We start from the raw sequence: 12,085 nt of genomic DNA, 5'->3' as shown, positions 1-12,085 counted from the left end.
CGCTCCATGAATTATTATTCTTTTGATTTATTTTTAGCCATTTAAAAACATGAAAAGATGTGCTTAGCCCACAAGCCATACGAAAGCAGGCAGTGGGCCGGACTTGGCCCTCGGAGCAGTTTGCTAACTCCTAGTCTAGAGACGCACAACCCAGTAGAAATATAACACAAGCCACAGACATGATTATAATTATCTGAAAGAGTGTTTTAAAAAATAAAGAAGGATCAAATTAGTAATATTTTCTTTAACTTGATATATTTGAAATATTGTCCGTTCACCATTTATAATCACTATTAAAAACTTACTGAGAGGGGCGCCTGGATGGCTCAGTCGGTTGAACGTCCGACTTCGGCTCAGGTCATGATCTCGCGGTCTGTGAGTTCGAACCCCGCGTCGGGCTCTGTGCTGACAGTTCAGAGCCTGGAGCCTGCTTTGGATTCTGTGTCTCCTTCTCTGTCTGCCCATCCCCCACTTGTGCTCTCTTAAAAATAAATGTAAAAAAAAAATTTTTTTTTTAAAAACCTTAACTGAGAAACTTTGTATTACCTTTTTTTCTTTTTTTTGTAATGCTCAGTCTTCAAGGCTGGGTGTGTATTTGACACCATCCCAGTCTGGATTGGCCACGTTTCAAGTGCTCATTTCCAGCGGACTTGGGGCTGGTAGCTCCTGTGTTGGGCAGCACAGGTTTAGAAAGTGGTGAGGGGTCTCACGTGGCCAGAGTAATAGGTGATGTCAGTGTAGAGACAGACAGAGGCCAGTGATGTGGAGCCCCTGTGTCGGGTAAGAAACGGGATTTAATTTTGAACGTGAAACCACTGACTGGTTTTGAGCAGGGATAGGAGGCGAACTGATTATGTTTTTAAAAGATCCCTCCAGTTTGTGGATAGAACATCGTTGAGGAAGAACGGGCAACGGAAGAGTTTGAGAGGAGGCTGGTGGACTGTGGCAGCCGATGCGGGGTGTGTCATGCAGAGCAGAGGAGTGAAGGAAGCGAGAAGTGCTTGGATCGGACACATTTTGACTGTAGAGCTGAAAGAATTTGAGCTGGATTGACGGACAGGCATTGGAGGAAGGAGGAGTCAGTACTTAGACTTAGGATTTTGCCTGTGCAAAGCTGTCATGCCACTGATGGAGATAAAGAAGGGGAAGGTGGGGGGGGCAGGGCAAAGTCAAGGGTTTGGTCATGGACTTGTTGAGTTTGAGATGGAGACGCCTTCCAGGAGGGAAGCTTGCTGCCCAGCTCCAAGGAGCACGACTAGCCTGCACCTGGCCACAGCTTCCGGTTGGTGCTGGTCCACAGAAAGCCACTTTGTCTGAGGTTACACCCTTCCTAGGGCACCCAGCATCGGTGACTGAACAAGGTGGGCATGAACACTGGGCCCCTTGGACATCTCTGGTTAGTAGTATTTGCTGCAGAACTGCCCACTGGGCACTGGGCTGTCTGAGGCTCCAGTTCACCTCCTCCTGGCCACACGGTTTCCTCCCCTTCCTTTCACAGACACTGATCTCTAATAAACACGCTGTACCCAAAACTCTGTGTGTTCCTGGAAAACGCAACTTGGGGCAAGATCCAAGTGGTGATGTTCCCGTAGGCTGTAGGATTTGAGTCTCCAGCAGGGGAAAGTCACAACAAGAGCTGTGAATTCTGCCCTCACCCAGATTTAGTGGTGTTTATTATAGTCTTGGGGCTGGATGAGACCACCAAGCAGGTAAGGTGGCTTCAGGAAAAAAGCAGATCTGACTGACCCCAGAGCACTCCAACATTTAGGGTTGGGAGGAAGATAAAGGAGACCAAGCAGCAAAGAGAGGGACAAAGAAAATGGGCGTCCAGGAAGGGATTTTAAAAAGTGTTTAAGTGGCACCTGGGGGGCTCAGTCGGTGAAGCATCTGACTTCGGCTCAGGTCATGATCTCACCGTTCGTGAGTTTGAGCCCCACCTCAGGCTCTCCACTGTCAGCACAGAGCCCTCTTCGGATCCTCTGTCCCCACCTCCCACCAGCCCCCCACCACCCCCGCTCTCTACCCTCCCCAGCTTGTGCTCTCTCTCTCTCAAATAAACAAACTTTTTTTTTTTTTTTTAAGTGTTTCAGGAGCGGCCGGGTGGTTCAGTCGGTTGAATGTCCAACCTCGGCTCAGGTTATGATCTCAGTTCGTGGGTTTGAGCCCTATGTCTGGCTTTGTGCTGATAGTGCAGAGCCTGCTTTGGATTCTCTGTCTCCATTTCTCTCTGCCCTCCCCAACCCCTGTACACGCTCTCTCTTGCTTGCTCTCTCTCTCTCAAAAAAATAAATAAATATTAAGAAAAAGTGCTTCAAAAAGGAAGGAGTTGGAGCTTTAATCAGTATTACTGAAGGACAGTGGGCCAGATTTAAGTGAGGTTTAGAGTTAGCCCAATTTTCTTAGCAGCAATGCCAGATGCCTAAGGTGTTCCAGCTCGATTGTGCGTGCATTTGTTCATTGGACTTGGATGGTTTTTGCTTCTGTGCTGTTGGCTAGGTGCCAGGCGCTGCGCCGAACATGACACATTTTGACACAGTGAACCCCATCTTGGAGGAAGGTAGTTATATTTTCATTGTGCAGATGCAGAAACCCAGCCAAGGGAGTCCCAGCTAGGGAGCGGCAGGGCAGGACCCCTGCCAGCCCACCCCCTCCAGAGCCCACCCTAGGGCAGGTGCCTGGCTCATACAGCCGGAGCCTCAGTGGTGCTCTGGCGGGTCTGTGAGCAGTTTACCGAGTGGCTCCCTTCCTGAGAGGCTCAACCCTGGCTGTGAACCTGAGCTGGCCTCTCTGTGGGTTCCCAGCTAACTCTGCTCAAACCAGAAACTGGAATGCACCACTTTCTTATGCCTTTCAACCCCTTTCCTGGGCTTCTAGACAGCTCCAATTGAGAGAGGGAGCTCTGAGAGCCGCCCAAGCCCCTTCGCTGCTGTCCAGGGTCAGTCAGGCATACTGACCTGTCAGTACCATTGGGACCGTGGGGCCATGTCCCGTGTAAGGCTCTGGCCTTGGGAAATAATGGGGAGGATACTGACTTTCTGCCTTCCTCGGTCAAACCTGGCATTTGCTGCCTGAGCCTCCTATTAATTATCGTGTTGGTCTCTGGCTGTGAGCTTCTCTGCCGGGTCAGAGCTCCTCAGGAAATCCAGCCCGAACATCTGTGTCTAAGGGGCCCGAGTTGCTTCTCCCATCTTTCTGAGGACTGTGGAGATTAGCTGCATTCCGCCGGCGTCTCCTGCCATGAGGAGCCCTGTGGTGGTGCCACATCTCCGTAGATAATTAGGCCTTTGATTTCCTCCTTACTTCCTGAAACAAGAACGACCCAGTGTTATCTAGAGAAAATCCAGAGTCAGAGGCCTGAGAGAGGATGCTTGTCCGGGCTGTCATCTAGGCCACTTGAAGTGCTCTTTTACTATCTCACTTCCAGCTCTCTGTTTTATTTTTAAGTTTTGTTAGCTGTACCAGTTCTTCTGTAATAGTGACGGTGACCTGTTGGAAGCTTACAGAGGATAAGTATTGGGTCTATCTAAACTTTACTCTAACTTTGTCCCAAATATATATAGATATAGATATAGATATAGATATAGATATAGATATAGATATAGATATAGATATAGATATATGCGTATATATACATATATATACATATATATGTATATATACGCATATAGATATATAGATATAGTTATATAGATATATGTATATATATATGCAGTGTTGTTTAGAATTCCCGAGCATTGTTAAATTAATAAATCCCTGTTTTGTTCACCTCGTGGCCTGGTGGCCCTTGAGATGCTGCAAAAGGTGTCAGAGCAGTGCCTGCTATTGGGAAGGTTTGCCCTTGGTCCTTACAACTTGGTGTGCATGTTTGAAACCACCATTTCTCCATCGTCTTAACAAATATGGCCTGTTGAGCCTCCATTAGAAGCCCCTAGTTAAATCTCCGTTTCAGCCGCTCTGCAGAAGAACTGTCTCTGAGATGCCCCTGAGGCCCTCCAAAGCAAATTCTATTGACACCATGAAGCCTGTATATTCTAAGTTATACCATCCCAAAGGTGCCTCTAAACTTTGTTGAGGACAGTTCAGCCATTACTGTGTGGTTCAGAAAAGACACTTAGACTTACTCATGGAGACTGGATGCCTTTGGGTTCAAGGAAGGATTTCCACACTAATTCCTTTTCCTCCTTTGCTTCACAGCTCAGTCCAAACACACCTGCCACCATCCACTGTGTTTTCTGGAAATGTCAGCTGTAATAAGAAAATCTGGGCCCATGTCATCCCACTTCCCGCCCCTGCCTTCGGTGGTGCCCTCAGGGCCCCCTAGGCCCCCTGGAGTAGGCTCTGCCTCCCCTCACCAGGGCCATTATTCCCTGAGTGACCCTGGTTAATTTCTGCCTCCAGGCTGGCATCAGGAAGACTAGAGGGAGTGAGGGATCCTGTGAGCCTTGATCCATTTGTATTTGAATTATTGGGTCTTTTCCTTCTTGGCTTCCCACAGGCCTTTTTCTAGGTCAGAGGGAGAGCTAAGAAACCCAGCTGGCGGCGCCTTCCCCTCACCGCTGACTCTTAGGTTTTGCCTTGTCTGTGCATTCTTGTCTATTGGAATCCTGACCCTTTCTGAAGCTCTTTTTAGGTGACATTTAAACTGTAAGAGGGAGGAGCATCTGGCTGGCTCAGTCGATTAAGCGTCCTACTCTTGATCTCGGCTCAGGTCATGATCTCACGGTTCATGAGTTCAAGCCCCACGATGGGCTCTGGGCTGACAGTGCAGAGCCCGTTTGGGGTTCTCTCCCTCTCTCTCAAAATAAAAGCAACTTTAAACTATAAAAGGGATGGAAAGAAGTCCAACCTTATTTCCTAGCCTATCCTCTCACTTCTTACCAACACAGGATTACAAAGTTAAAAACAAATGGCACGGAAGCTTAAAGAGAGTTTGTTGGAGTACTCTCTCATACCTAGGTGTTATTTTGGTTTTGTGTTTTCCTGTGAGGTCCCAGTGAAGGAAATGGATTCCTAATCACAGCAGAAAACACCGAGAAGCCTGTGAGTCACAGTATTTGGGATATTATGATGGCCAGCAGTTACTTGGTTTTACAACACCCTCTGCCCCCACATTCTCCACCCCCCCCCCCCGCCCCCCGCCACCCATTCACATGATTTATTGAGTGCCACGGACTCTTCCTCTTTGTTCTTAATCCCCCCCTTTTGGGGTGAAATATACACAAAAGAGCTCGTAAAATAAATTTACAGCTTAACAAAATATTACAAAATAAACCCTCATGTAACCATAACCCCAAGGTTGTGAATATAGTATGTTCTAGAAGCTTTATTTATTTATTTATTTTGCTCTTAATGCTTAGATCTACAATCCAATTGCAGTTTATTTTTGTACATGGAGCAAGGTAAGGTCGGGATTAATTTTTTTCCACATGAATATGCAGTTTCTCAGTGTCATATTTTGCTTCTAAGTTTATGTATTTATTTTGAGAGAGAGAGAGCCCACGAGCAGGGCAGGGGCAGAGAGAGAGGGAGAGAGACAATCCCAAGCAGGCTCTGCACTGTGAGCCCTGATGCAGAGCTCGAACTCATGAACCGTGGAGGTCATGACCCAAGCAGAAACCAAGAGTCAGACGCTTAACCAACTGAGCCAGTCAGACGCCCCTCAAAATCACTTATTGAAAAGACTGTCCCTTCATTCAGTGTCTGCACTGCCTTCTTTTCACTGTTATAAATTTGATATAAAAATTAATCTAAAAATATGTAAGTAAAAAAAATGAAAGCCCTCCATTCTCATTCCTCCTATTCCTAGCCCTACTTCCTACAGGTAGTAACCAATATAAACAATTTGGGATAGAGCCTTTGGTAATTTATTCCCTATGCATATAAATATATGAATATACATAGAATTGTTTTCACAAAAATTGTATCAAACATTTCGTACTAAAAATGGCTCATTTCACATAATATATTTGGCCATTGTTTCATACTGATTGACCTTATCTCTTTCAAAAGTCGCCAAGTAACTCCCATCCTGATGGATGCATTACCTGTGTCAACACCCCGTGAAATGTCCATTTAAAACAAAAAGCAAACAACTAGGGGTGCCGGGCTGGCTCAGTCGTGGAGCATGCAACTCTTGATCTTAAGGTTGTGAGTTTGAGCCCCATATTGAGTGTAGAGATTACTTTAAAAATAAAAAATAAAAAAAAAAAGCAAACAACTAGGATGATGTTTGTGGAAAGAAGAGAGGAGGGAATGAATCCACATGCTGAATCCATTTTGGACACCTGGTTCTTTTTAGGTGTTAAGGACTTGACCTTGGCAGGGCTCACCTTCCCCTTGCTGAATCCCCTGCCTGGTGTAGAGGTTGACCCACAGGGCTCTTGACATTGTGTGCAGACTTGTCTCTTGTCCGTGGCCACCAGGCACTTCAGTGAAGGGCAAGCGAGAGCTCTTTAGACACGAAGTGAAGGAACAGCGTGGAGCCTGGGACTCCAGGATAAACCCTTCTGGTCTCCAGCGTGAGATAAACTGGGGATGATGCTTGAACCCCAGATTTCTTTCAAGAATAAAAGGTTCCATATGCCCCAAAGAGAACTGGTTGGCTCAACAGCTAAAAGAACTCTCCTCTAGAGGCAACTTTTAACTTCCTTTTCTAAAGGCCAGAGTGAATTTTGATTGTTCCTGAGGAGCAGGGGTGACTCAGCAGAGATTTTTACTGAGACTTTTATGGGTACATATTAATCTCTACACCTGATCGTCGTCTGAGGGGAATGGAGATTTATTAGCCCACAGATAAGACAAATTGAGACTTTGTGCACAGTTCTCTGAAGCCACTTAGACCTGATTTCGCGAGAGCCTTATTTGTACACCCTCAAGCTTGCTATTTAGAGAATTGTTCAGTTTTAACAAAATTGTTCTGGGCATGAACAATTTCCTCCTACTATGGAGTGTCTCATTTTCAGCCACTCTATTGCATTCTTATTCATGCATTCTGTCTTCTCTTGCTCTCTCTCAGACCCCCTGAAGGCCAGAGTCTAGGTGGTTACACAGGGGATGGCGTGGGAAGATGGTCAGTTTGCTAAATGATGATCTGAACTAAGCTGTCGAGCCAGCCCGGGAGGGCTCACCTCAGGGTGGTCCGCTCCTGGGCAAGGCTGGCCCTGCTTATACCTCACCCAGGGCCAGCCTGCAGGCACAGACAGGAAGAGACGGACCATTGCAGTGTTTGTTTCTCAACCCTTCTTCCACCAGTCCCATTTGTTTGCACCACTAGGAATGTATTTTTGCTTTAATTTATAGTTTTCTAGAAACAGGGCATAGTTTTGGTGGAGGTTTCCAGAAATCATCCCCCAAATGCAGTGCATTTCTCTCCTGAGGGAGGAGAGACTTGCTCCCTCAGCCCCTCGAGATTCTTCCACCTAAAGGGGTAGAGGGTACATGGAGCCTGTGGTGGAACGGGGAGATTTTGAGCACATCCTATTTCCCCAGTGGGCCTCAGGTAGCAGTAGCCATGACTAGAATAGTTTCATTATGCCCAAGCTAAAAAAAAAAAAAAAAAAAAAAAAAAAAACTTAAGGAAAAAAGATGCACATATTTTTAAGGGAAAGTAGAAAGCAGATGTTGTTGACCCCTGAACAGAAAATAGGATTGAAAAAGCAGCCAAGGAAACAGCTTGAAGCTTGTGATACAGTAGACAGAACATTGATCTGGAAGTCTTTTATTGGGCAAGTCATATGACCTCTCTGGGCCTCAGTGTCCAGTTTGGAGATCATCAAGTCCAGTACCTCATTGTAGAGTTGGTCACTGCTGAGAGGCAGGGAGGTGGTTCTCCAGGCCATGTAGGGACTGTGGCTAACCAAAAGTGTCATCGCACAAGGTAGTCGCAGAGTCTGGTTTGGACCAAGTGCCAGAGACCTAATTACAAGTTAAGTACATTTTCTGTTATGAGTTTTCAGTGCACTAAATATTATGACTTGGAGTGATACATGCTAATAATTAAGAGAGCTGACTGGAGGATCAGGCAGACCTGGATTTGAGTTCTAGTTTCACTGCCTATTGCTATGTGACCTTGGACAAGTTACTTAACTTCTCTGAATCTTAGTTTCTTCACCCAGAATAATAATAGTAATAGTTACAACTGTATAGTGTTTGGTATGTTGTAGGCACTGTGGCAAACACTTTTCATGCATTTAATTCACTGGCTCTTCACAACAACTTCTAAGGTAGGTATTATAATTATCCAGATGGTACACTTGAAGAAACTGATGAAGAAAAAGCAAAATAATTTGTCAAGAGTTCCCACAAGGGTTAAGTAGCAGAGTCCTGCTTTGAACCCAGACCTATGTTTCTAACCATTACACAAGATATCCTCTCTTTATCCTACTAATGCAGAAAACGACTGTTGTGATTTCAAAAGGATCATAGGAAAAACCTCCTTCAGAGCTATCGTCAGTTTGCAATTTTATGACTGGTGAATGTGGTCCCATGACTGTCTCCTGGCTGGGCTGAAATTCTGAGAATGGAGTCTCGTTATTCCCCATTTTGCCAGCCACCTGCACGGGGCCCACGATTTTTAGAAGGTATAATGCAGAAAGCAGTAAGACTTGGAATCATAAGCTTTAAGCACTCTGTAAGCCAAATGGCAGCGAGCAAGTCACTTAAAATCGGAACCTTCCCTTGTCCGTACAATGGAGGAAATCGTACCTGCCTTGCAGGACTTTGTAACAGACGTGTAAGATAACGTGGATGTGTGAAGCGTGCTTCGTTTGTTGCCACAATCTGCGAATCAGGGCAACCCTGGCGGCGAGAAGACGTCTTGCCACACTCCCCGGGAGGCTTCCGGGGCGAGGAAACCTCCGGAGCATAGAGTTCAGTTCCTAGCTGGGCCTCCCATTCGCCACTTCCGCCCGCTTGCCTAAAACCGCGCTTGCGCAATGAGTCTCTTCCTCTCTGGGCTCGGGCCTAGTCTGCGGCGACATGGTGAGTGTTCGTGCCGCTGAGGCCTGGAGTTCTATCCGCCCGCATCTGACCTTTTCTTGGTTTCTTCGCGCTAGCTCGGCCTCTGCTTACCCGCCCTGCCCCGCATCGTCCTTGGCTTCCGTGCCTTCGCCGCCCCGCTGGGACGCCGACCGGGGCGGAGGGGCGGGGGCGACTTGGTGGCGCCTGGCCCCTCCGGGCCGGGTTAACAGAGCGCCGTGGGAGCATCGGGCCCGCTCCTGGCCCTGGTTTTGCAGGGTGGAATGAGGGGGAGCTAGGTCACAGGCAGAGGCTGGGTGATTGGAGGAAAGGGGTTTGGCGGGGGCAAGGTGTCCGACCCGGGTCCTAATATGGCTGGTTTCTCTCTCAACTCCTAATAGGCTAAACGCACCAAGAAGGTCGGGATTGTCGGTAAATACGGGACCCGTTATGGTGCCTCCCTCAGGAAAATGGTGAAGAAGATTGAAATAAGCCAGCACGCCAAGTACACTTGCTCCTTCTGTGGCAAGGTAAGGCGGTCGGTGTCTGGTGGGGGGAGGGAGGGGAAGGCTTTCTTCCGAAGTGAGCCCTCTCGTGAAGGAAGCTTGTAAGCCGTGTGCCGATTCTGAGTTGCTGAGCAGTTAGATTTGCGCATGCTGACGTTTGCTGATCAGTTACGGGACGTTAGGGTATTGTTGATACCTGTGGATTTTGCAAAATGCTTTTTGAGAACCAAAGGGTAAAACTTGACACGGAGCCCCAGCCCACGCCAGACCTGCGTTGGGGGAAATGATTGTGTCCGTTTTGTCTACTGGGGTTCCGTAAAATTTTGTGGGGTGCAGAAGTACTGTTTTGGGAGGAGATGGAGGGGATCTGTCACATCACTGGCCATAAGGCACCATGAGGAATGCAAATTTTGCATTAGAGGACTTAAGGGTGTTAGAAACACATGTAATCTACAGTGCATCAGCTTGGATTTCCTAATGTAAATCAGACACCTGGATGTGTGCGAGATAAAAGACTTTTCATTGGTTCACAGGGAAAATTGATTCTCTTTTACAGACCAAGATGAAAAGACGAGCTGTGGGGATCTGGCATTGTGGTTCCTGCATGAAAACCGTAGCGGGTGGTGCCTGGACCTATAAGTGAGTCCATTTCTTTGTGGCATTTGCAAGTGTGTGAGTCACGGCAGAATTCAGGTTTGAGGCCGAATGGGCTAGTTTTAACTCTCTAGGAGACTGAGAAAGTGAGCGTGCTTTTGTGTCTTCCACGACTCCTTGAGAGCTGTGGTTTATGTTCAGTTATTTAAGGTATAGAAACAAAACTGAAATAAAGTCTGACGTTAGAATTGTATAGGGTCCTAAGGGTACTCACTGAGCGCTATGATACTGTAAGCCCATTGGCAAGACTGGGTACATACTGAAGCTTGACTTGTGATGCAAGCTGTTTTTATAAAAGTTAGGTCACTTAGCTCGTCACTGTATCTGGAATCACGAGGCCTCCTGCACCACTACACCTTTGCCTCCTAAACAGAATAGGCTGGACCCTGACAAGTGCCCCATGATACTGCTGAGATAAATCTGTCTCTGCTGGTTATTGATTGAGTGGATTCGAGTTAATCCATTTCTGGGAATTGAAGCCGCCATCGAAGGCCTCTAATCTTGGAATGCATTGCCTTCCCTGAAGGCTGATGTGTTCTTCCTTTAGCCAGTACGTAGACGCGAGATGTCAATACACTAGCCGCCTACATATAAAATGATAAGACTGGTGTGGTTGAGGAACCGATTTTTTTTTTTAATGTTTATTTCTGAGAGAGAGAGACAGAGACAGAGAGACAGACACAGATTCCGAAGCAGGCTCCAGGCTCAGCTGTCAGCTCAGAGCCCAATGCAGGGCTTGAACCCACAAACCGCGAGATCATGACCTGAGCCGAAGTCGGACGCTCAACTGACTGAGCCACCCAGGCGCCCCAAAGAATTGAATTTTTAACTTTATGTTGATTTAAAACAATGGTGTGTGGGTACATAGGTGGCTCAGTCAGTTAAGCTTCTGACTCTTGATCTCAGGGTTGTTGACTTCAAGCCCTGCGCTGGGCGTGGAGCTTACTTAAAAAACGAAAAGCAAAAATTGCAAAATTGCAGCAGTGTAAAATACTGAAAAGTGTTGAAATGATAGTTTTTATATATGTGTCTTGTGGGGATTTTATGAGGGCAAGAAGGAGAGTGGAGACTAGGGTGCTGTCTTGGTTGTGATGATAAAGTGAACTAGCGTTCCTGTGCCCACCGTATGTGATGGTTACGGGTTTTCAAGATAAAGTTCCTGAATCTTTAGGTGTAACTTTTATAGTCATTTTAATAGCTGCCTTTCCAAAATATACTTTATTCTATTCTACCTATGTTGACATTGTTTTCTTGATATTTCTAATGTATTATAATACCATCTTAACAGTTTATTAGTTTCTTCTGGCATTCTGTCCATTCCCTTTTACTGAGTTTAGGTCAGCCTCTTGCAACCATTCATTCCTCCCTGTTCCTTTTTTATGCTGCTTGATAAATGAGATGCATGAAATTAAATTGCCTGTCTAATCCTGCAAGAGCCTGAAGACAAGACTCATTGTTCAAGGATGCCATCGTCGTTAAGATTGTACTGTTAAAAGGCAGGATTTACTCATGCCATTTCACATGTTAGTGTAGCTGTGTTGGAACCAACTTCTGTTTTTCTTTCCAGCACCACTTCTGCTGTCACAGTAAAGTCGGCCATCAGAAGACTGAAGGAGTTGAAAGACCAGTAGAAGCTTCACCATTTGAAACATTGCTAGCCTATAATAAATGGGTTAATTTATATAACAAAATTACTTTGGCGTATTGTTAAATTTATTAATTAGATGTTCCAATTAGTGTTGCATTAATTTTGCTTTCTCGGAAGACTTGGAAATTAAAAATCCTGATTTTCTTGGAAAAGGGTGCTGAGGTGGGTTATCATAATAGCGCATTTTTCTGTAGTCAGATGACATGTGACAAAAATATGAGCCTTAGAGATTAGGTATGCATCTTCGCTTTCTATGCGTGTGTCCTTGCCAGTTCAACTTCTTTGAGGTACATTAGTTCAAGTTGCGCAGACTTTTGTCTTT

General features: G+C 46.0%; 1 protein-coding gene and 1 long non-coding RNA gene across 2 annotated transcripts; one reads left to right on the top strand and one right to left on the bottom strand.

The window, feature by feature from the left end:
* Positions 1–7,701: 7,701 nt before the first annotated feature.
* Positions 7,702–8,814, bottom strand: LOC132671975 (uncharacterized). Its single transcript, XR_009607326.2, has 2 exons — positions 8,704–8,814; positions 7,702–7,889 (listed from the first exon to the last, which is right to left on the bottom strand). It is a non-coding gene; the product is annotated as an uncharacterized LOC132671975 (long non-coding RNA).
* A 61-nt stretch (positions 8,815–8,875) lies between these two features.
* Positions 8,876–11,806, top strand: RPL37A (ribosomal protein L37a). Its single transcript, XM_060623509.2, has 4 exons — positions 8,876–8,979; positions 9,357–9,485; positions 10,018–10,100; positions 11,683–11,806. Exons 1-4 carry the CDS (start codon positions 8,977–8,979, stop codon positions 11,744–11,746), a joined length of 279 nt encoding a protein of 92 aa, XP_060479492.1. The 5' UTR covers positions 8,876–8,976; the 3' UTR covers positions 11,747–11,806.
* Positions 11,807–12,085: the final 279 nt, after the last annotated feature.

The sequence above is a fragment of the Panthera onca genome, chromosome C1 (genome assembly GCF_046562875.1).
Source record: "Panthera onca isolate mPanOnc1 chromosome C1, mPanOnc1 haplotype 2, whole genome shotgun sequence".
Lineage (NCBI taxonomy): Eukaryota > Metazoa > Chordata > Mammalia > Carnivora > Felidae > Panthera > Panthera onca.
The sequence above is the reverse complement of the archived record's forward strand: the minus strand, read 5'-3'. Positions and strand labels throughout refer to the sequence as shown.

Coding starts and splice junctions, on each gene's coding strand:
- RPL37A (XM_060623509.2), top strand. Junction 9,486..10,017: donor CTTGCTCCTTCTGTGGCAAG/GTAAGGCGGTCG, acceptor TCTCTTTTACAG/ACCAAGATGAAAAGACGAGC. Junction 10,101..11,682: donor GGTGGTGCCTGGACCTATAA/GTGAGTCCATTT, acceptor TTTTCTTTCCAG/CACCACTTCTGCTGTCACAG.